At 44.8% G+C, this 24,753-nt stretch overlaps 1 protein-coding gene across 1 annotated transcript; it reads right to left on the bottom strand.

Moving 5' to 3' along the window:
• Positions 1-14,910: 14,910 nt before the first annotated feature.
• Positions 14,911-24,335, bottom strand: COQ7 (coenzyme Q7, hydroxylase). The gene is made up of 6 exons (XM_055409570.2): positions 24,201-24,335; positions 21,378-21,556; positions 20,124-20,238; positions 19,162-19,301; positions 18,442-18,510; positions 14,911-15,133 (listed from the first exon to the last, which is right to left on the bottom strand). The coding sequence occupies exons 1-6, from the start codon at positions 24,271-24,273 to the stop codon at positions 15,056-15,058; spliced, it is 654 nt and encodes a 217-aa protein (XP_055265545.1). The 5' UTR covers positions 24,274-24,335; the 3' UTR covers positions 14,911-15,055.
• Positions 24,336-24,753: the final 418 nt, after the last annotated feature.

The following is a 24,753-nucleotide window of genomic DNA, read 5'->3' as shown; positions in this document are numbered from 1 at the left end:
ATCTTTTACTATTGTGATTATAGAGCTATTACTCACTTAATACCTTTGTATCATGATTGGTCAACAGAAAAATAATAGAATTCCATATCACCGAAACTAGGATCTAATAGAAAAACCTGCAATCATTTTTAAAAATCCAGATGTATATCATAATTATCTTGGAATCTTTTGAAAAATACAAATGCCCAGGTATTGTTTTTTTTTTCTCCAGAGCTCCAGCTATGTTCCTAATGAACAGTCATGTTGAAAAACAACTGAACTATATGATGATCTTTTACTTTAATCCAGTTTGTGTCACTTTTTCTATTTCGTATTTAGTGCTCCCATTTTGTTTGGTTTCTGTTCTCCAATTTCTCCATCTCTTCTTTTTTTATTTTTGATGTTCTTTCTCAAGGCTTTATCAAGTGTGGTAGAAAAGCTTTTGTATACATTTATATAAATATATATATAATATATTTTAGGAAACATGAATTTTTGCCTAACTAAAAAAATTATGACATTTTGATTCTATTTGTTTGACAGTATGAATATAATGCTAGACTTCTAATTAAAAATAGATATGCAACAAGCAACAATGGTTTACTGTATAGCACAGGGAACTACATTCAATATCTTGTAATAACTTATGATGGAAAATAATTTCAAAAACAATATATGTGTATTTGTATAACTGAATTACCTTGCTGTGCACTTGAAGCATTGTAAGTCAACTATACTTCAATAAAATACATATATTAAAAAACAGCTAGCTCTGGCTTTTTGGCCATAGTTTGCAGACCTCTGACCTACAGATGTGAATTCCAGCTCAAGCTCATCAGGCTGGTGAAGGATGAGCACCATTGATGCACACTGTTCTCCCTCTTGGTTTTGCTCCAGACTGTGTTTCTTTGGAGACATTTCCATATTACAATAAACAGCCATCTCATTCTTTTTAATTGCCACAGAGCAATCCCTGGCAGTTAAATCATGGTTTGTTTAGTTGATCCTCTTCTGATCAACTAAACAATGGATGACGTTTTCTCTTCTGGTCTGGAGGTAGGTTACATTCTTTTGCTAACACAAATATGATGATACAAATCTCCTTTCGCAAAGTCATTTTGCTCCAGGGGAACTGTATCTTCAGAGTAGATTTCTAGGAGGGGGATTGGGGCTTCCAGCATCTAAGACTTGTTGCAGGAAACTAGATTCTTGTGAAGAAGCCGTGTGAAGACGGATGATCCAAGAACTGTAGAACCTTCCTTCTTCCTGTGCTTAGCTTGCTGATCTCCTGTGCCAGCAAGCACCGAACACCATGGTTAGCCTCCAGATGAAGGTAACTCTAGGAGTCAATGAATGACTAAATTGCTATACTGGGACAGGTGAACCTTTATCAATTCTGCCTTCTTGATCTTGAACTAATTTCTTCACATCTATTCCATCTAAACCGTGAGCTTCCTGAGGGCAGAGACTGTCTTAGTCCACAGTGAGTGTGTGATTCATCCATTCATTCACAGACTTGTATCAAGTACCCACGATGGGTCCTATGCTGTGCTAGAGCTGGGACTACAGTGATAATAGGAGAGACAAGGCCCCTGGTTTTGGGAGGCTTAAAACCTTGTGGGGCTTGGAGACAAGGCTGTGATATGGGCTTTGGCATAGGACACATAGAGCATTACAGGAACCCACAGATGGGAATTCAGGTGGAGGGTTGGCAATCAGAGAAAGCCTCCTAGAAAAAGGGGGTTTACCCTAAGACTTGAAGACATTCACTAAAAGTGTCAGTTAGGGTTGATAACTTTTGGCTGCTATTCAGTTCAGTTCAGTCGCTCAGTCATGTCTGACTCTTTGCGACCCCATGAATCACAGCACGCCAGGCCTCCCTGTCCATCACCAACCCCCGGAGTTCACTCAAGCTCATGTCCATCGAGTCGGTGATGCCATCCAGTCATCTCATCCTCTGTCGTCCCCTTCTCCTCCTGCCCCCAATCCCTCCCAGCATCAGAGTCTTTTCCAGTGAGTCAACTCTTCACATGAGGTGGCCAAAGTATTGGAGTTTCAGCTTTAGCATCAGTCCTTCCAATGAACACCCAGGACTGATCTCCTTTAGAATGGACTGGTTGGATCTCCTTGCAGTACAAGGGACTCTCAAGAGTCTTCTCCAACCCCACAGACACCAAAAGTAACAATGGCTTAAACACGATAAGAGTTTCAGGTCAGAAGGTGGGCTGTCCAGAAATGGTGGTGGCAGTATTGTGGTCACCGGGGATCTAGAAGTCTTCTATCTTTTTGGATTGTTATCTTTAGCCAGGGCTTTCATCCCCAACAATGCCTCATAGTTCACAATAACTTCTGGAGTAAGCCATCATATCCATATTCCAGGCTGGAAGCAAGAGTTAGGAACAGGTTTAAAAAGGACCAGGTCCAGCTGTCTGCTCCATTCCTAAGGAGCTTTCTGAGAGTCTCACCGGAGAACTTCTGTTTATATTTCACTGACCTCAGCACAGACCCTGGGCACATCCAGTTGCGCTGTAGAGGGAGACAACATCCTTTGCGTTGAGCCCAACCAAGAGACAGTGACATCAGGTAAGAGATGATGGTGGCCACTCCTTGAGAAGAGGTGATGGCAGTGCAGAGGAAATGGAATGGTTTTGCATTTTTTAAAACCTGATAAAACTTCCAGATGATCTCCAGCTTTGCTCAAGCCTACTTAGAAATCAATACCAAAGGCAGAGTCTCCTTTTTAGAGTGCTTAATTCCCTCCCTCACCTCTGTTTAGAATACAAAGAAGGAAATGGGGAAGAGGAAGACGAGACTTCCCGCCACTGGAGAATGGATGACTTCCGCCCCTGACCCAAGGGGATTTAACAGTCTGAGTGCCCCCCTGGGCTCCTAGGGGTGGGTAAACATGATGCTCTGTTGCAAGGAGGTGACCATGGCCCAAGCTGTCCCTTCTTCGTGTGGCTTTCTTAAGATCCCCGTCCCTCAGATGGGAATAAAACATGAGGTAAGGAGTGACCCTTAGGAGCAGGACTCAGCTTTAGCTGTTTCCAGGATGGGTGTCTTTTTCTCCCTGTCTGAAGAGGCTCTCTCTCTCTTTTCTATACTTTAGGCCCTGTTTTGCTTAATGGCATTATACTGAAAAATGCAGGTAATTTTCCTTTGAACACTATCTCATCCTCCCCAACAAACACTTAACACTGTTAGTATTTAATACCCTTATCACCTTGAATTGCATGGGACTACAAAAGTACTTTACATCGGTACACCTTGATCAATACCAATAACTTTCTATTTTTTAATTTCATATACAGTAACTCTTCAAATACCTCAAATATTTCCATGGTCCTCCTGAACCTTATATGAGATCGTTACTAAATGTCATGGATTTTAAAAAGATGGGTGAAAGTGAAAGGTGTTCAGTCACGTCCAACTCTTGGTGACCCCACGGACTATAGCATGCCCGGCTACTCTGTCCATATAATCCTCCAGGCAAGAATACTGGAGCAGGGTGCCACGCCCTTCTCCAGGGAACCTCCCTGACCTGGGATCGAACCTGCGTCTCCTGCAGTTCCCGCATTGGCAAGCAGGTTCTTTACCATCTGAGCTACCAGGAGACGGTGATTCCAATGAGAGGCCTCTCCACCTGCCAAGGAAAGGGAGCCGAGAGCAATTCGAGGAGGTTAAATTATAGATCTTGAGATTCATTCCATGTTGAGGCTGAGGCTGAAGACAGAGGCAATGACAGATTTGCCCTCTGGTTTTGGCAACTGGTGGAGTTTTTAATCTCCAACAACTGGCACTTTATCTGGCACAGGGCATTACTGAATTAGTATTTGTGAATGAAAGAAAATTTCACAAACCAGTCACTTCCTTGATTTGATTTCTTTATTTTTGTCCTATATTCTGATTGTTTTCCTAGTCATCCAGCCTGAAACTCCCCACTGACTCATCTTTCTTTTCGGTTCTGTGTTAGTCAGGGTTCTCCAGAGAAGCAGAACCAAGGACACATAGCGAGAAAGGAAGAGACTCGTGTGATCGGGAAGGCTGACAAGGGCCAAGATCTGCAAACAGCAAGTCAGAGACCCGGGACAGCCAACGGCGTGGTTCTCTGTCAAGTCTGATGACTCCAGACCCAAGAAGGGCCAGTGTATCCATCTGAGTCCGGAGGCAGGAGAAGGTTGCTGTCCCAGGTCAGCAGCCAGGCAGGAGGAATTTCCTCCACTCGGGAGGGTCAACCTTTTGTTCTAATCAGGCTTTCAGCTGATTGGATGAAGCCCACACACAGGAGGGCGAGCACCTGCTTCACTCACCCAAGTGTTAAACTCAACCAAGAGCCCCCTCTTAGACACACCAAGAATCATGTCTGACCAAATGACTAGGCACCCCGAGACCCAGTCAAGTGGGCACATAAAATTGACCATCACAAATCCTTTCTGATTAGCCAACAAGTCCTGCCCTTCTTCCTATGCCGTCAGGATCCTGGCAGGAAAGAGAGGCACACGCGTCGGTGGGATGACGGAAGGGACTGAATGATGGGACTGTTCAGAAGAGTGAGGCCCAGATGAAGGGAATCCAGGATGGTGACTGCCAGGGACCTGGGAGAGTCAGAGCTGCCATGACCTCTGGGTCTGATCATGCTGGTAGAGCAGGTGTGACCGGCACTGCTCAAAACACGTGACATGTATTATCTTCAAAAACCTCCATGGTTGCTTTTATTCACATACCATACAATTCACAGATAAAAGATGTACAACTCACTGACTTTTGGTATATTCACAGTTGTACAAACATCACCACGATCAATGTTAGAATATTTTCATTACCCCCCCCCCAGCCCCAGGCAATCACGAATCTACCTTCTGTCTCTATAGATACGCCTATTCTGGACATTTCATGTAAGTGGATCACATATTACGTGGCCTTTGCGATTGGTTCCTCCCACTTGGCATATGGCTTTTGTGTTTATCCATGACACCCCCAGTGCCATCTTTCACAAGGGGGAAATGAAGGCCCAGAGAGGTTGGGTAACACCTGGTAAGTGGCAGAGCCAGAATTCAGGCCCGGGTGGCGTGGACCAGCTTTCTAGGCCGCCTGGCACCCCAACCGGGGTCCTCATTCACCATTGAGGGGAGGCTATAGTAATGTCCCCAGGTCTCAGCCTTCCACCGCATCTGGAACCCTCTGCCCTACTTGTGTCCACTCAAGTCCTGTCTCCATCACAACTTCCTGGGCTCAGGGGACATCAGGCCTTTTTATCTGTCCAATATCTGTTCTCCCTTCGGGTGAGGGGACTCTGGCTTCCTTTGGGGGAACCACCTTACCCACTCTTGAGCCACCTGGCTTGGCTGGAATTGTCCCCACTCCACTTGCTTCAGGAGCAACCGTGTAACCAGGCATGGCCAATGAGATTAGTCACAACCCCCCAGGCCAGGTTGAGGGCCAGGAATGTGATCTGATGGGAGAGAAATGAAGCTAGAGGTGGGGAAGGGCTATGTTTTAGATTCTGGGGAAACAAGAATTTCTCCCTCTTCTGCAGAAGCTAGAGGAACAGACCCTCATCCTTCTTTGGGATTGAAGAGTGTCAGGAGGTGATGTATGAAAGTGCTGCGTGATAACAATGTGCTCATACTTGAAGGAGACCCCAGGGGCCACCCTGAGCCTAATGTCAGCGCTGTGGAAGCAGAGAGAGGAGACAGAAGACAAGTACTTGGTTTGAGCCCCTGGATCAAAGCACACCTGAACAGAACACCCTACGGATTTTCCATTTAGCAGAACAAACAACTTCCTACTAAAGCAAACGTGAGATGTTTTGCGTCTCTTCTAAATAATATAAAAAAGGAGTATGAATTTCATATCCTAAATTTCGGATATTCCACAGCACTTAGAAGAATATGCTACCTTAAAGTATCCAGATAACTGAGATAATTATTCTTTTTAATGCCCATGTTGTCTTATTTACACACACATACAGAGAGCATCAGGAAGTCAGTGTAACAGGTGGCATCTCCATGCAATTCTTCCAGACTGTTTCAATAAAGCCAGCTGGAAGTCAGGCATGGAAAATACCACACAAAGGCCACTCACCCAGCAGAACAGGGAGCATGGCTGTTCAGCATTGTTTCCACCTGATGAAGACAACTTGATCTGGAATACATTTCCAACTGTCACGGCACTGAATGGGCTGGAGAATACTGCAATTACAAATCACATCTTAGCAGAAGGCAGTGCAGGAGAAGTGGGACTGAGTGGAAATGCTGAAGCAGCCCAGAAAAGTAGGATGGAAAACAGAGGGAAAGCACCCTTTGGAGGCAGGTTTAAAATAAAGTCCTTGTGGAATCTAACCACTGATCCTTAACCACAGCTGTGTATCAGAAACACTGTATGAATTTTTAAATTATATTTATCCCTTAGGCCCTTGGAGTAGAAAGTGGCAACCCACTCTGGTATTTTTGCCTAGAAAATTCCATGGACAGAGGAGCCTGGTCGGCTCTAGTCCACAGGGTCACAAACAGTCAGACATGACTGAGCACACACACTTAGGCCCAACCCAGAAGTTTCTGCTTTAGTATTATTGGGCAGAGCAGGAACATCTGTAGATTTTTTTTTTTTAATCTCAAGAGTTTATTCTGATGCACATGCCCAGTTAAAAAATCCAGGATTAAGAAGTAGGAAATTCTGTACAACCTTGAAAATATTGGAGTTGAACCAAAAAAAAAAAAAAAAAGGAAAAATATATAAATGTATCATGAAAAGGCGTCCTCAAAAAAAAAGACAAATTGCAGGAATGAATAAAAAGCATTTCAAAAGAGTAGAGACATGGTCACGCATTAAATGTTTGCCAGGTTTTGGGGTGCAGATGGACAAGAATACTGACTGAAGGGCACTCACTCACAAGGTTCCTCCCTCCCTGTTTCACACTTTCACCCAGAAGTCTCTAGGTGTGTGCATATTGAGATCAGCAGGCTCATTTGTCATTACTTGTAATTACTTTTGCTCCATTCCATATGCTTTTTAAAGTTTAGCTTATCAAAAACATTAACTGAGGGCAAACTAAACTCCAGGTGTTGGGGTAGCCCTTGACTTTGGGGAGCTCCTGCCAGCTTGGAGAGACAGTAGGGAAGCATTAACGCTGGGATGCAAGAAGCTGAGGGATGGCTTCACCTACAAGATGGGGGTTTAGAAGGGCAAACAGCCTTCATCAGGGAAAGCGCTGAGCATGTGGACGGGAGGGAGGCTTGCGTCCAGGGAGCAGCACGGACTAATGAATAAGCAGTCATGAAACCCCTTGAACACTGCTTGACGCTTGAAGCCGGTTTCACCGTGTGTTTCCCCTGCTGCTACTGCTGCTAAGTCACTCCAGTCGTGTCCGACTCTGTGCGACCCCACAGACAGAAGCCCACCAGGCTCCCCCGTCCCTGGGATTCTCCAGGCAAGAACACTGGAGTGGGTTGCCATTTCCTTCTCCAATGTGTGAAAGTGAAAGTGAAGTCGCTCAGTCGTGTCCGACCCTTAGCGACCCCACGGACTGCAGCCCACCAGGCTCCTCCATCCATGGGATTTTCTAGGCAAGAGTACTGGAGTGGCTTGCCATTGCCTTCTCCGCTAGAGAGAGGATAATCGACCTCCCCTGTGTTTTCCTCTGTCTTTTCTGAAAAAGAAATTGCATCCTCCTGGCTAAGGGCGCCTGTCAGTGGGCCCGCGCAGAGCGCAGCGGCCAGGTGCATCAGCCCACACGTCGCAGTGCGTGAAAGAGACCTGCCGCTCCCGTCCGACAGCGGACTTCGCGAGGCCGGATTCTCACCATCCGTAGCCATGACCTGGGAAAGACTGAAGGCGGGGGGAGAAGGGGACGACAGAGGATGAGATGGCTGGATGGCATCACCGACTCGATGCACATGGATTTGGGTAAGCTCTGGGAGTTGGTGATGGACAGGGAGGCCTGGCGTGCTGCAGTCCATGGGGTCGCAAAGAGTTGGGCACCACTGCGCGGCTGGATTGAACTGTAGCCATGACCTGGCCTTGCCCGCAGGGCGTGGCCCGAGACCTCAGGCCGGGCCCGGCGGGCTGGCGGCGGCCGGCGGACTCGGCTCGCCAAGGCGAGGGCGCCCTCTGGCGGCGGCGTTGGGCGGCGCGCGCCCTTGCTCGCCCTTGGCGCGCCCGGCACCGTCCTCCGCGATCCGGATCAAAGGGCCCGCTCAGGCACAGCCCTGCAGGGCTTCCATATCGGGAACCGCAGTTGGAGGGAGCACGTTCTCCAAGGCAAAAGGAGCCTTTTAAACCTTTGGAAACAGATTCAGTAGAAAAGTGCTTTGTGCTCCCGTAGAGCCGGAAAGAACGATTTTTGAGGCAAGGTTTCTTTTGTTCCTCGCGGTGGGGAAAGGTCACGTTTTCTTTTTAAATCACCCGGATCGACAGGCCTAAAGGAGGCCCAAGGGTGAGGGTCCAGAGCGTTTATCATATTAGCAAAGAAGTCTGGGGTCTTCAGAAGGGTTAAGGGCCTCAAGGGGGTCCCTCCTCCGGAAATTCCGTAGAGACTTGTGTTCAAGGGTGGTGCCCGAAGCATGAGAAGTCCCCCAGTTCTGTGTTAACCCAGATGCCCCTCGCTGGCGGAAGAGAGGCCCTAAGAGGCCTGGGGACAGAAGAGAGCCGAGTGGTTACGTTGCAGCCTCCCCTGCCTTTCCTCCTCCTTTGAGCGGGGATGCGGAGCCTAGTGCGGGCTGCGGGGCGCTTGGTGGCGGGGCCCCTGCTGGGAACTGGCAGCCAGCCGGAGGGATGAGGTGGACCCATAGGCTGGATCCACAGATTGGAAAGGTGGTCGATATCCCTCACGAAGTCAAAAATGTACACATCAGATCAGGATGCACAGTTTATTATTCCGTTTGAGGAACAACACAAACCCCCAAGCTGTACAAATATGGATGGAAGACTTTTTTGTCTGGAAATGAAGGCAGTGAACTACTAACAGTGGTTCCTTTTAGATAATGGAGTGCTTTCTTAGTGGCTCAGACAGTAAAGAATCTGCCTGCAATGCAGAACACGTGGGTCCGATCCCTTGGTCAGGAAAATCACCTGGAGAAGGAAATGCTACCCACGCCAGGATTCTTGCCTGGAGAAGTCCGTGGACAGATGAGACTGGTGGGCTATATAGTCCGTGGGGTTGCTGAGATTCGGAAATGACTGAGCATTATCCTTTATAGTTGCTGAGAGTCGGGAGTCACTCAGCCCGGTGGTTCTGGCTCTCAGCCTCTCATGAGGTTGTAGTCAGGATGTTGGCTTGACTGAGACTGAGGATTCCCTTTAGAGATGTTTCACAACATGACTGTTGGCAGGGGGCCTCAGTTCTTGGCCACGTGACCCACTCCACAGGTTAACTGTTCTCACCACAAGGCAGCTAGCTTCCTGGAGAGGGGGAGAAAGATCCTAGAGAGAAACGTGGAGCCTGCAAGGTCTTTTATGGCTTACCAGCCTTGCAGGTCACACTCCACCATTTCTGCCATGCTATTTGTTATGAAAAAAGTCACTAAGGACAGCCCATACTCAAGACAAGAAGAATTAGGCTCCACCAAATAGAGAAATGGGCTTCCCTGGTGGCTCAGCTGGTAAAGAATCCTCCTGCAATGCAGGAGACCCTGGTTTGATTCCTAGGTTGGGAAGATCCACTGGTGAAGGGATATACTACCCAGTCCAGTATTCTTGGGCTTCCCTGGTGGCTCAGCTGGTAAAAAATCCGCCTGCAATGCAGGAGAATTGGGTTTGATCTCTGGGTTGGGAAGATCTCCTGGAGAAAGGAATGGCAACCCACTCGGGCAGTCTGGCCTGGAGAATTCCATAGACTGTATATAGTCCATGGGGTCGCAAAGAGTCGGACACGACTGAGCGACTGAACTGAACTGAGTGACTTTCACTTTTCAAATGAACACTTGGACTTCCTACGTGGCTCAGTGGTAAAGAATCCACCTGCCAATGTAGGAGCTGAGGGTTTAATCCCTGGGTCAAAAAGATCCCCTGGAAAGGGAAATGACAACCCACTCCAGTGTTCTTGCCTGGAAAATCCCATGGACAGAGGAGCCTGATGGGCCCTCTTAGCGACGAAAACAACCACCACCAACAAAACAGAGAAATAGCAAGGAATTCGCAGACATACTTTAAAACCATTGTTAAAATGCAGATTCTGATTTCTGGGAGGATTCCCCAAATTCTGCATTTCTGACATGTTCCCAGGTTACCACTCTACTGGTCTGTGGACCACTTCTGAGTAGAGAAGGAATCAATAACATGCAAATAACTATAGCTCAGATCACATCTTTGGAACTGGATTGCTTGCAAGAATAATATCCTTCATCCTCCTGGCATCATCTTTGGATGGTGTCCAAATCTAAAATCACATTTCCCCTGAAAGGTCAGAGCAGTAAAGTAAGAGAAAGACAAGATTACCTTGTTAATACAGAGGACAAGCTGTAATGGAATTAGAATAATCAAAGGGGGATTCAGAAAAGCTCTCTAGCCTTATATTTAAGAAGCTCTCAGAAAGCACAAAACATCAGCTGTCAATTCTGAAGGGGATGCTAAACAAACAGTAGCAAATCTGGGCTTCCAAAAAGGATTGTACACAATGCCTTCATAGGACTAAGACTACTGACTGCAGTACTTACAAAATTCACTTTGATACAGGAAGGCAAGAAACAGCATCAGCATCTCAGAAGATCAAGACTTCCACATGCTCTGCTGGCTTGAAGGCTTGTACGTTAAATAAATCATTTCCCATTCAATTGCCTGGACTGAAATTTGCTTTCAAATATAGCATAAAATTGGTATGTGACTCAGATTTAAAGAATCTGCCTGCAAAACAGAAGACTTGGGTTCAATCCCTGGGTCAGGAAGATCCCCTGGAGAAGGGAATGGCTACCCACTCCAGTATTTTTGCCTGGAGAATTTCATGGATAGAGGAGCCTGGTGGGCTACAGTCCATAGGGTCACAAAGAATAGGACACAACTGAGCAGCTAACACACACTTACAGCATAAAACTACAAATCCTGTATTTTTTTTAATTGCTATGATTCATACCATAAAATTCACCTTCTTAAAGCCTACATTTCAGTGGTTTTTAGTATGTTCATAGGTTAAGCAACCATAACCATCATCTAATTCTAGAACATTCACACTTGAAAAAGAAACCCTAAATCCATTAGCAGTAACTCCCCATTCCCTCTGTCTCTTGCAGTCCTAGGCAACTAGCAGTCTATTTGTCTCTGGATATGCCTGTTCTGCACATTTCATAGAAGTGGGCAAAAATTATTGCTGTAAAATGTATGTAACCATTTACCATCTTAACCATTTCCATGTGCAGAGTTCAGCGGTATTAAGCACTTTCATGCTGTCATGCAACTATTGCCACCATCCCTCTCCAGATCTGTTTTCATCTTCCCATGCTGAAACTCTGTAACCAAACATCGTGTTTTTAAGCTTCCTCAATGCTACGACATGCATCAGTCCTTCCTTCCTTTTTACAGGTGAATAACATTCCATTGTATAGATATACCACATTTAATTTATCCATTCATCAGCTGATGGACATTTGGGTTGTTTCTACTTTCTGGCTATCACAAACAATGTTATTAATACTATGAATACAATGTTATTAATACTATGTATATTCATATCCAATTACTTATTTGAATACATTTTCACTTCTTTTAAGTTTATACCTAGGAGAGGATACTATAGCACAGTAATTCTATGTATTACTATCTGAGGAAATGTCAGACTCTTTTCCAAAGGGGCTGCCCCATTTTACATTCCCACCAGCAGTGTATGAGGGTTACAATTTCTCCACGTCCTCATCAACACTTTTTATTCTCCATCTTTTTGATTGTAGCCATCCTAGTGGGTGTGAAGGGGTATCTCATTGTGGTTTTCTGTAATGATGAATGATGTGGGACATTTCTTTTTCCCAAATGCTAGTTGGCCATTTGTGTATCTTCTTTGGAGACATGTTTGCCTATTTTTAATTAATTTGTCTTAGAGTTGTAAGAGTTCTAGATACAAATATGATACAAATATCATATTCTAGATACAAATCCCTTATCAGATACACGACTTGCAAATATTTTCTCCTGTTCTGTTGGTTTTCTTCTCACTTTCATGATAGTGTTCTTCCAAGAACAAAAGTTTCTATTGTGATGAAGTTCAGTTTATCTACTTTTTTCTTTCATTGGTTGGGCTTTTGGTGTCATATCTAGACAACTGTTGCCTAATTCAAAGTCACACAGATTTACTCTTCTGTTTTCTTCTAAGAGCTTTAGAAATTTAGCAGTGTGTTTTGAGTTAATTTTTTTATGTGCTGTTAAGTACAGATCTAAATTCATTCTTTTGCATGTGGATTCATATGCAAAACTCGTCTGTGTTTTTTTAAAATTATCAGCAAGAAACACAGAGAAGGGCCTTCCTTTGGTTTCCTGGTACCATCTCCCTATCCCCACCCTCTCCCCATCCACTGGCTAAAAGATTTTGAGTTTTACAGCAAAACAATCTGTACAGACTGGGGCCAGGGGCCCAGCTCAGCTTGGTAGAATCTTTTCAATAAATCTCCACTGAATTTTGCTGGGATGCAAACAGTAGTTCTGATTTACCAGTTATCTGAAAATGACTCCTAGTAAGAGAGAACAATTTCTTCATCCAATCCCATCAACTAGTTATGCGTCAGTGATTAAAACAAAGGTTCCTACCCTATAGAGCTTATATTCTTGCAGGGAGAAAACAGACAAGAAACACAAGAGGTAAGTACCTTATATAATATGCTGGAAGGAAGTGATGCTGTGGGGGAAAAGTGCAGAACAGAGCAAGAGGCATGAGGTTATCTGGTGGGGTGGGCTTTGCAATCTTTTGGAAAGAGGTGTTCAGAGTAGTGGGTGTCCTTTCAAAAGTGACATTTGAACAAAACCTTAGGAGTTGGTGAGGGATTTCACCATGGAGATATCCAGGGGAAACAATTCCGGGCCTAAGGAATGGCCATTGCAAAGGCCACAAGGCAGAAATATGCCTCAGCCTTTCAAAGAATAGGAAGGGAGCCAGTGTGATTAGACGAGAGTGAGGAGAGGGAAGCTGTCACGGAGGCGAGAGTAGGGAGGTCTCATAAGCCATCCTAGGGGCCATGGCCTTTAAACTGTGATGACTGCGAAGAGCCACAGCGAGGTTCTGAGCTGAGCAGTAGTACTGGGGTCTGACTGGCAGTTCAGAGTACGCTTCTGGCTGCAGGGTTGAGAAGGGATCGTGGGAGGGCAAGGGTAAGGCAGGAAGAATAGCTAGGTTTCTAAAATAGCCTAGGTGAGAGATGGGGGAAGGGGGAGAGAGACTTGAGTGACAGCGGTTGAGACAGTGAAGAGGATCTGGTAGAGCCCAGAGGATGTCCTGGCTGATGGGAGTGTAACAGAGGCAGGTGTCAGAGGGGACCATAGAGCTTTTGGCCTGAGGACCAGAAAGAAGGAGTTGCCTTTCCCGGTGATGCGGAAGCCACTGGGGAAGCAAGACTAGGGGTGGGAGGGCAGGGAGCTCAGCTTGGGGAGAGTGGAACTCGGGACTTTCTTGACTTCCAAGTGGAGGATCTTGTAGGCAGATGGCTGTTTGAAAATGAGAACTCCAGGCTGGAGATATAAACGTGAAGGAGTCAGCCTCAAGGTAGGATGATACACCAAGAAGAGAACGATGGACACAACAGGGCCAGGGGTGGCGCCCTGGGCGCCTCTGGCACGGAGATCCAGGGGAGATGAGGAACACCCACCAAGGCCATCTTCCTAGCAGTGTGGTAGCTACTTCAGTACCTTTTGTCCCTCCCTTTCTTTTCTCCTTTCCTCCCCTCCCTCTTAATGGGCACCTACTGTGTACCAGGAACTAGAAAAGATGTTTAGCCCTCAATAAACGCATTGTCTTTACCGGAAAGACATAAAATGCATATTTATAAAATAATGGAGACAGGCAACAGCTGAGTAGAAACTTGGCCTTTCCACAGACATCTGTTTGTGCCCTAGTGCAAGAATTCAGAATTCAGTTGTCTTCAACCCTTCTCTCCCACATTTAATTTATTGCGATTAGTACCAGAAGACTGCTTCGCTTGCTCACGTAAGATTAGATGCTAGTTCGGTTTAGGAAAACAGAGAGGCTATAGAGGACTAATCCAAACCATCCCAGTGTTGCTGTCCTTCAAATCAGGATGCCCTGAAGCAAGGCAGTAGTTACACACAGGGCGCTAGGCAGGAGGCAAAGACCCAAGGATGTGATTCTTCACCACAAGCAGCTGACAATCTAGTGCAGGGGTTCCCAGCCCTGACTCAGCCTAGAATCACCTGGGAGCTTTCGAAATCATTGTGATCCTGGGCTCCGCACCCCCCCCCAATTAAGTCAGAATTTTTGCTTCACAATCTGAAAAATTCTAAAAGGCTCTTCAGGAACCCTAATGTGCAGCCAGAGAAGAGAACCACTGATCTAGGTTTTTTTCCACAAATCATTTTAAAATTTGTAAATCATAAAGGATTTCAACAAGTATGAAAATTATAGTTCATTTTGGTCCATTCTTTAGGGAACAGACCTAAAGGAAATGATTATAATTCAACTTCACAAATAATCCACAATTTAGTATATTTTCTGATGCGAATAACCTGCTCTCAACCCACATTTCACAATAAAAACAATGTCAGTCTTCTGCTTATCTGATGGGTTAGACAGTCGTGCTTTGTCAATTTTAAACATCACCATTTTAAATTTGTGATACCGGTAAACTCATTATTTTTTTCCTCTCGAAGATATGTTACTTTCTTAATGATTCATACTCGCTTTAGAAAAAAATTTACAGACCAAATGAGAACCAGCTTCATTTGCTGTAATCTGAACACACCTGGCAAACTGTCAGCCTCATGGCCATAAAGCAGCACAGAGAAGAGTCAACACTGGAGTTTTATTAACGAAAAAAGCTCTCATAATTTATTAACAAATTCACAGAACAATGACTGTACATTTCCTTTTCTGGCACTGTCACTTATTAAATTACTATGATCCTTACACACAAGGAAAAGCGGACACACTTTAAAGTCTTTCTGATAAATATATCGCCACTCTGCATCCTGCCTGGATAACGCTCTTCAGAACAGCATATGCTGGAGCCTGTTAAAAAATACAGCAACAATAAGCAAACCAAAGAAATCGATTCTATATTCACCTTCCATTGTAAGGTACAAATCTAGCATGGCAGGGTTGGGACTTCTCTGGATAAGTAATAAGATCTAAGAAATGATTTATTTTAACAGGGGGGAAAAAAATCCTTTTCAAAAGATTGGAATGCCTTTGCTACAGCCAGAACATCTGACCCAACCAACTTCTCACCGGAAAGAGGGAATGTGCTGGGGAAAAGGATAAGGAAGCAAGAAATGATTCCCAGCTGGGAGCAAGGCATTTGCTTGCTTTCGGTCAAGCAGTTAACGCCCAGTTGTAGATGTTACTGATGATGGAACTAATGTCGAATGCTATAAAGAACAATATTGCATAGGAACCTGGAATGGTAGGTCCATGAATAAAGGTAAATTGGAAGCAGTCAAACAGGAGATGGCAAGAGTGAACATCAATATTTTAGGAATCAGTGAACTAAAATGGACTGGAATGGGCGAATTTAATTCATATGACAATTATATCTATTACTGTGGGCAAGAATCCCTTAGAAGAAATGGAGTAGCCCTCACAGTCAACAAAAGAGTCCAAAATGTAGTACTTAGATGCAATCTCAAAAATGACAGAATGATCTCTGTTCATTTCCAAGGCAAATCATTCAACATCACAGTAATCCAAGCCTATGCCCCAATCACTAATGCAGAAGAATCTGAAGTTGAAAGGTTCTATGAAGACGTATAAGACCTTGTAGAACTAACACCAAAATAAGATGTTCTCTTCATCACAGGGGACTGGAATGCAAAAGTAGGAAGTCAAGAGATACCTGGAGTAACAGGCAAATTTGGCCTTGGAGTACAAAATAAAGCAGGACAAAGGCTAACAAAGTTTTGCCAAGAGAACGCACTGGTCATAGCAAACACCCTCTTCCAACAACACAAGAGACAACTCTACACATGGATATCACCAGATGGTCAACACTGAAATCAGACTGATTATATTCTTTGCAGCCAAAGATGGAGAAGCTCTACACAGTCAGCAAAAATAAGACCAGGAGCTGACTGTGGCTCAGATCATGAACTCCTTATTGCAAAATTCAGACTTAAATTGAAGAAAGTAGGGAAAACCATTAGACCATTCATGTATGACCTAATCAAATCCCTTATGATTACATAGTGGAAGTGACAAACAGATTCAAGGGATTAGATCTGATAGAGTGCCTCAAGAACCATGAACGGAGGTTAGTGACATTGTACAGGAGGCAGTGATCAAGACCATCCCCAAGAAAAAGAAATGCAAAAAGGCAAAATGGTTGTCTGAGGAGGTCTCACAAATAGCTGAGAAAAGAAGAGAAGTGAAAGGAAAAGGAGAAAAGGAAAGATATCCCCATCTGAATACAGAATTCCAAAGAATAGCAAGGAGAAATAAGAAAGCCTTCCTCAGTGATCAATGAAAAGAAATAAAGGAAAACAATAGAATGGGAAAGACTAGACATCTCTTCAAGAAAATCAGAAATACCAAGAGAATACTTCATGGAAAGATGGGCACAATAAAGGACAGAAACGGTATGGATCTAACAGAAGCAGAAGATACTAAGAAAAGGTGGCAAGAAGTACTATATACAGAAGAACTACACAAAAAAGATCTCAGTGACCCAGATAATCATGATGGTGTGATCACTCAACTAAAGCCAGACATCCTGGAATGCGAAGTCAAGTGGGCCTTAGGAAGCATCACTATGAACAAAGCTAGTGGAGGTGATGGAATTCCAGTTGAGTTATTTCAAATCCTAAAAGAGGATGCTTTTTAAAGTGTTGTACTTAATATGCCAGCAAATTTGGAAAACTCAGCAGTGGCCACAGGACTGGAAAAGGTCAGTTTTCATTCCAATCACAAAGAAACACAATGCCAAAGAATGCCCAAACTACCACACAATTGCACTTATCTCACACACTAGCAAAGTAATGCTCAAAATTCACCAAGCCAGGCTTCAACAGTACGTGAACTGAGAACTTCCAGATGTTCAAGCTGGATTAAGAAAAGGCAGAGGAACCAAAGATAAAATTGAAAACATCCGTTGGATCATAGAAAAAGCAAAAGAGTTCCAGAAAAACATCTACTTCTGCTTTACTGACTTCGCCAAAGCCTTTGGCTGTGTGGATCACAACAAACTGTGGAAAATTCTTCAAGAGATGGGAATACCAGACCACCTGACCTGCCTCTTAAGAAATCTGTATGCAGATCAAGAAGCAAGTTAGAACCGGACATAGAACACAGACTGGCTGCAATTTGGGAAAGGAGTACATCAAAGCTATGTATTGTCACCATGCTTATTTAACTTATATACAGAGTACATCATGCGAAATGCCAGGCTGAATGAAGCAGAAGCCGGAATCAAGATTGCCAGTAGAAATATCAATAACCTCAGATATGCAGATGACACCACTCCTACGGCAGAAAGCGAAGAAGAACTAAAGAGCCTCTTGAAAGACGACAGTGAAAAAACTGGCTTAAAACTCAACATTCAGAAAACTAAAATCATGGCATCCGGTCCCATCCCGTCATGGCAAACAGATGGGGAAACAATGGAAACAGTGACAGACTTTATTTTTGGAGGCTCCGAAATCACTGTAGATGGTGACTACAGCCATGAAATTAAACGAAGCTTGCTCCTTGGAAGAAAAGTTATGACCAACCTAGACAGCATATTAAAAAGCAGAGACATTACTTTGCCAACAAAGGTCCATCTAGACAAAGCTACGGTTTTTCCAGTAGTCATGTATGGATGTGCGAGTTGGACTTCTTAGAAAGAAAGCTAAGCACCGAAGAATTAGATGCTTTTAAACTGTGGTGTTGGAGAAGACTCTTGAGAGTCCCTTGGACTGCAAGGAGATCCAACCAGTCCATTCTAAAGGAGATCAATCTTGGGTGTTCATTGGAAGGACTGATGCTAAAGCTGAAACTCTAATACTTTGGTCACGTGATGTGAAGACACTCCTTGGGAAAGACCCTGATGCTGGGAAAGACTGAAGGCAGGAGAAGGGGACGACAGAGGATGAGTTGGTTGGATGGCATCATCGACTCACTGGACAGGAGTCTGAGCAAGCTCCGGGAGTTGGTGATGGACAGGGAGGCCTGGCATGCTGCAGTTCATGGCGTCGCAAAGAGTGGGACGCAACTGAACTGAACTGACTGATACAGGTTCTCATTCTCTGATGGTCATTTTATAACTTTTTGAAAAAGAAACGTTCCTGTCCTTCAACCTTCCAAATAAAGAACCATCACAGCAAACAGTAAAGATGGGTCCCCACCAGTTCCGCATCATGTTCGAGGCCTATGTCATGGTGCTCAAGCTCTTCATCCCGAAATTTCCTGATCACCTAGTTAAATAAAAAGAAATAGAAACAAATCAGCCTTCCAACTCCCCACTGTTCTGTATTACTTTGGTGGCCAAAACCTCGTATTACCGTCTAAGACACAGGTAGGCAGACTTTTCCTGAAAAGGCCTAGAGGCAGTTTCAGGTTTCCTGGGCTGTAAGGTCCCTGTCACAATGACTCAACTCTGCCACCCTAGAGGGGACAACAGCCTCAGACATGCAAATGAGTGCAGCTGTGTTCCAGAAAAACTTACTTACAGAGACAGGTGGCTGGCCACTGACTTAGACTTAAAAAAAATAAAATAAACAGTTCCCTTATTTTCTGTAGGAAATTTCTGAGGATATTTATTTATTATTCTGAGGATACTCATTTATTTAATCTGCAGGATCTGTGCTCATGGCCTTTGCTCAGGATCTCACAATGACCCAGAGGCAGAGAGAATGCAGGTGTGGGCTCAGGAAACACGGGTTTCAGTCCCAGCTCCGCCCGAGTATGTGACACGGCCCAGCTTCAGCTGCCTCCGTCTGCACGCCCTTCAAATGCGGTGCTGCCCTGTTTCTAAGGCAGTGCTAGTCCCTAACACTCTGGCCCTCTTACCAAACTGCGTATCTGCCCGTCCCCCGGGCAGTCCCTTCCAGAGTGCGGTCAGATACCTGCAGAAGCTCCTCGTATTTTTCAGGCTCCTTCTCCATCAGCGTCCTGATCTGGTTGTTGTAGTGGTGCGCGATGGACTCCTCCACGGCCACCGTGCAGGCCATGGCGCCCTCTTTCCCAAGCAGGGCAGTTCCGGCGCCTGGAATGGTCAGATCCAGAAGGTAAAGGAAGGGGTTGACGCCACTGGGGATGGAGACCAGGTCAGGCTTTGTCACCTGGCACCCTGGGGCTGGGTAATCCCTTGTTGTGGGGGAGTGTCCTGAACGTGGTAGGACGTTTAGCGGGATCCCTGGTCTTACCCACTAGGTGCCCGTGGCATCCCCAGTTGCAACAACCAAAACTGTCTCTAGATGTTGCCCAGTGTCCTCAGGAGCAACCAGATGACAGTGGCAAACCCTGAATCACAGTAAGGATGCTCTTTTTTCAGTGCTTTTTCTAACCTTCTGATTATGGCAGGAGCGAGTCTTCACTGGGGTTCTTTGGTTCTTCTGTATCACTGACTCTCCCTTTTTATTTCTGTCTTTTGTTTTCCCTTGGCTGTGCCTCAGGGCTTGTGGGATCTTCGTTCCCCAACTAGGGCTGGAACCTGGGCCCTCAGCAATGAAAGCGCTGAGTCCTAACCACTGAACTGCCAGGGAATTCCCTGACTCTTTTTAAGAGTGAGCAGATCCCAAGTTTAGAACCTTCATCAGGGAACTTCATCTGCCACAGTCAGATTACGCTAGGCTTTTCCTTGTCTGTTGTAGTTATTTTCAATGTATCTTCTATTTATAAAAGGACTGATTTTAAGGTTCTATCTTAAATAAATTTAAGCAAAAAAAAAATCAATTTAACTTTAGAAAAATATTAAGTAAATGAAAAGGTTGTAAGAGGACACAGCAAGAATTGTAGAGGGGTTATTTAGTGATTCAAACATCCCAGATCCCTAAGCTCACACAGGCTTTCCGAGATAGACACGTACCCAGTGCAAACCCCACCACGTTCCAAAAGGGCATCAGAATGGTCGGCCGCACCCTGAATGCAACCATCAACTCATTGAACTTTTTCAAGTGGTCCTTTTCTTGATCCCACATTTTCTGAAAGAAACATAAAAACAAAGACATTTCAGACAGACCACCTGCTACATAATAAGGAAGCCACATGCTGTGTTCATGTGGGTACAGGAAGCACAATGGGGAGAATGATGAGAACTGCTACCTCCCCCAGTCCCCTTGAAAAGGAAAGGCCCTAGACATCAGATTATGGGGAAGAGAGACAGCAAACCAAGAGAAGTGTCTGTTATCTCCATGCCAGACAAGCAGACTCCGAACAGCAGAGCCGGCAGAAGCTGCTCAGATCCACAGGGCACCCATTCAAGGACAAGGGTCCACGCCCCCAGAGACATGAGGTGTGTAGCCCATTTCAAACTCAGGAGGGCAGAACATTACCCTTCATATGACTTCCTTTCAGACGGCCAGAAATGTACCGTTTACATCAAAGGAAAAAGGAAGAATGATCATAAGAGCTAACACTTAAAAGAGTTTGTCCCATAGCCAGGTACTGTCAAATAGCTTACAGACATATTTGACTTCATCTGCACAATAGCTTTGTGAAGGACAAACCATTATTATCCTCACTATACAGATGAAGGAAATAAGGCACAGAGAGGTTAAGTAAGTTGCCCAAGTACTCAGAGCAGGCAATTTAACTTGTGCTAAGTGTCTAATACATGCCAAGCATGGTATTAGCTGCTCTACACCAGCTCATTTATTCTTCACCAAACCTGAATGATGTTTTGTCAGCTCATTTTGCAGACACGGAACAGGTCATGTGACTTCCTCAAGCTCACACAGGTAGGAGGTGGGAGACAGCTGGAATGTGAACTTCGGCCTGTGTGACTATGAAGCCCAGGCCTGTGCAATCTGCCTCTCAGCATAAAATATACAATATCTCCACTGGGCTCCACTAGGGGTGGGACCACAAGGTCTTACAACTGGTGCTTTTAATCCTTTTTTGCTGCTCCCTACCATGAAATTTTAATACTACAGCTAGACTGTGTATTTGTTTACATACTATAAATCTGTTTATGTCTGTGCTTTATAAAAAAGAATAATATGGTTTTTACTCCTCCATTCCTACCCCACAACCAATTTTTCCTCTCTTGGGGACAACAGTACCTCCCTTGACAATGCATGACCCAATATGATTCATTACTGAGAAATCAAGAGATGCCCACCTGAATGACCGGCCCGACGCTCGTCCGACCCAGGACGGCCATCTGCCCTGCATAGATGCGGTTCGCTCCATATTCACCTGCATGATCCACCCGGATTATTCGATCCACAGCTTCCCTATTGATATTGTCTAAGGTCATTCCCGAACTGCAAAATCGGACACTGATTCTTCTTCCATAAGCTGCAACGCAAGTGTTTATTCTCCATTACGCTCAGGTAAAATTGAGATGATTCCTTTCGTAGAAAAAAGAGGCATCTTACAGCAAAGGTCACAAAAAAGCTCCCCATAAGCTGGGGATGCCTACAAGTGGACTCTGTTTAACCTGCAGTGATTTTTGGCTTTGTTTTTTAAACTTCTTATTTTGTACTGGGGTAGAGTCGATTATCAAAAAATGTGCTAGTTTCAGGTGAACAGGGAAGGGACTCAGCCATACATACACATGCATCCATTCTCCCCCAAACGGCCCTCCCATCCAGACTGCCACATAACACTGAGGAGAATTCCACAAGCTATACAGTAGATCCTTGTGAGTTATCCACTTTAAATACAGCAGTGTGTAGTTTGTTTTTTTTTTAAGTAAATTAATTACCAGTATTTAAATTATAGAAGATTTAACTAAAGATCTGGAGCCTGGCTTCACTAGAAGTGTATGACGATCTAGAAATACTGATGGCGTCTTCTCACCAGGCAGCTAACATGGCAGCTGTCTCTGGATGTGCATGTTTCCCCAGTTCACACACCTGCTTCTTTTTCAACTCTGGCTGCACACAACCCCTAGGGGGCTCTCAGAATCATGGATGCTCCTCCCAGTTGATCCCTGGGAGATGATGCTTCTAAAAAGTTCTGTGCACAAATGTTCTCTGCAGCCAAGGTTAAGAACTGTAGATTTAATTTCTCTTATTAAAAGTATCTGTGCCAGTGAGCATCTGACTTTTTACGTTTCATCTCATTCTGGTACTTAGTTCAACTGAACTCATTAACTTTCAAAACGTCAATTCTTCAGGATAGGTTAGATTTTGTCTTAAAAATAAAAACAACTCACAATGGAATATTACTCAACCATTAAAAAGAATACATTTGAATCAGTTCTAATGAGGTGGATGAAACTGGAGCCTATTATACAGGGCGAAGTAAGCCAGAAAGAAAAACACCAATACAGTATAATAACGCATATATATGGAATTTAGAAAGATGGTAACGATAACCCTGTATGCGAGACAGCAAAAGAGACGCAGGTGTATAGAACAGTCTTTTGGATTCTGTGGGAGAGGGCAAGGGTGGGATGATTTGGGAGAATGGCATTGAAACATGCACATTATCATATGTGAAATGAATCGCCAGTCCAGGTTCAATGCATGATACAGGATGCGCGAGGCTGGTGCAGTGGGATGACCCAGAGGGATGATATGGGGAGAGAGGTGGGAGGGGGGTCAAGAAGGGGAACACATGTACACCCAGGGCGGATTCATGTCAATGTATGGCAAAACCAATACGATAATGTAAAGTAATTAGCCTCCAATTAAAATAAATAAATTTTTAAAAAAATAAAGAAATGAAGCTAAAAAACAAAATCCATCACACACACACACAAATCTCTAAATAGTTAACACCTTGACTATAATCTCTGAGGCTTGTATTACAGCATCCCCAAAGTTCTCTCCCCTAAGAGTTTTATAACATGTTTAAATATTTAAGGTGTTAACTCATTTTGCAGATATGGAAGTAAAGACTTAGACCATTTAGTTGGTAATGTGAACTCTGACTGTACTGATATCATCTTGAGATGTGTTTCAGGGCTCTTATGTATGACTACCATCTGTTTAATAGATACCTTTCATTTAGGCTAAGGAACACCCACAAAATGTGTAGAAAGTTTCATTCTGATACATCTATAGCCTTTTTTTTTTCCATTAAAAATGGCTTGAGTGCTTTGGACACAAAGTGATGGGGTAGGCCTGATGAAATCTGAGATGTGAGTTTGAACTTTTCAGGCTGAGGGTTTTAAAAGCCTCACTCTAGACAGAGGAGCAGTGGATATGGGGTCTGAAGCATGGTGTCCCAGCTGTGAGCCATTCTTCTACAGAACCTGCTCCATCTCACTGAGCATGCCTGACTTAACAGGATGGATTCCAAGTTCTACAAGGAGGCCAGGCCTTGGACTTGGAGGGAAAACCTGGGACAAGAAATACTGGTTTTCCGTTTACCTAGGGATCTAGTTTCCAATGTCCTAATTTAAAAAAGGAATACAGTTTAGGGAAATTAAAAAAAAAAAAAACCTCTAGTAATATCAGTGGTAATATATCAGCGCTATTGCAAATGAAATGTACACGAGTCATTCCAAGGGCTTGTTAAGATCCGGTAGGTTAGGGGAGCGCTCTGAGAATGGCTCCGGAGTGGGGCGGGCGTGTGGGAGGAAGCTCACGCTGCCGGTCTTAGGGCCACCTACAAGGCCATAAGCGAAAGCTACGAGGACCCCCCAGGACACTAAACTTTCAAGGTTGCCAACTCTCCTCAGGCCGGAACCCCTACCACACCTGCCGTGACGTCACAGAACAGGCGCGAAAGTACGTCATTCCTCCCAAACGCAGGGACGCCGAACTGGCTCGCCAGAACGTCACTGCGGAAAACCCACCCGCTTCCCGTCCGGCTGGCCCCGCGGCCGACTACAGGCCTCGCGCCGCTTTTCCAGCCGCGCAGTCGCCCTCCGTCGCAGCCCTGTGACGTGTGAACGTCTACCCCCCGTGACCTCTCCGACCTAAGCCTAAGGAGAAAATTCCTGAGCTCCTCAGCTCCGCGCGCAGTCGCGCTCAGGCTTCCCCTTTACCTGAGAGGGGCTGCAGGGCGCCTGTGCGCAGCCGCCACAGGCAGCAAGCCGCCGCCGCCTGGGCACAACTCATTGCCGCAAAAGCAGCACTACTACTCCTTGAACAGAGCGGGCCAACGGAACCGTTGGCGCAGACTGATGACGCACGGCCGACGTAGGGCAGATGCGGTTGGCTCTCGCACCGGTGGAAACGCCCCTATTCCCCCGCTTCCACTCGATTGGTTGGAAATGTCAAATGAAAAGACTCTACTGGATATGGTCTTTATCAATCACTACGTAAAAAGTTGCCATGGAGATAAGAATGCTAACTTGGTCTTTCAAAAATCCAAACAGGTAAAAGATTATTCACCTCAATTCCTGAGGAAAAGGACCATGAGGGAATTGTTTACCGGCATAGCCATTGTATTTTGTGCTTTGCCAATACAGGAAATTTCTATCTTAGGCTCTTTAAAATAGTAGAAATTACAGTCTGAAATTCAATTCACCACGTGCCAACTAGTGTTGACTCTAGGTATTGGGGTTGACAAACTAAATTTCTTCGTACTCCTTTTCT

Source organism: Moschus berezovskii, chromosome 27 (genome assembly GCF_049115385.1).
Source record: "Moschus berezovskii isolate FMDL1 chromosome 27, NW_MosBer_1.0, whole genome shotgun sequence".
NCBI classification, from domain to species: Eukaryota; Metazoa; Chordata; class Mammalia; order Artiodactyla; family Moschidae; genus Moschus; species Moschus berezovskii.
This window is presented reverse-complemented; position numbering and strand designations above follow the sequence as displayed.

Bases quoted from the DNA above. Each gene is read 5' to 3' on its own strand.
- COQ7 (XM_055409570.2), bottom strand. From the start codon at position 24,273: ATGAGTTGTGCCCAGGCGGCGGCGGCTTGCTGCCTGTGGCGGCTGCGC. The intron at 19,302-20,123 runs GTACGTGTCTAT...TGACCATTCCAG, and splicing joins CGTGGTGGGGTTTGCACTGG to GCGCCGGAACTGCCCTGCTT. The intron at 15,134-18,441 runs GTGGGGACCCAT...ATTTTTTAACAG, and splicing joins TCGAACATGATGCGGAACTG to GCTCCAGCATATGCTGTTCT.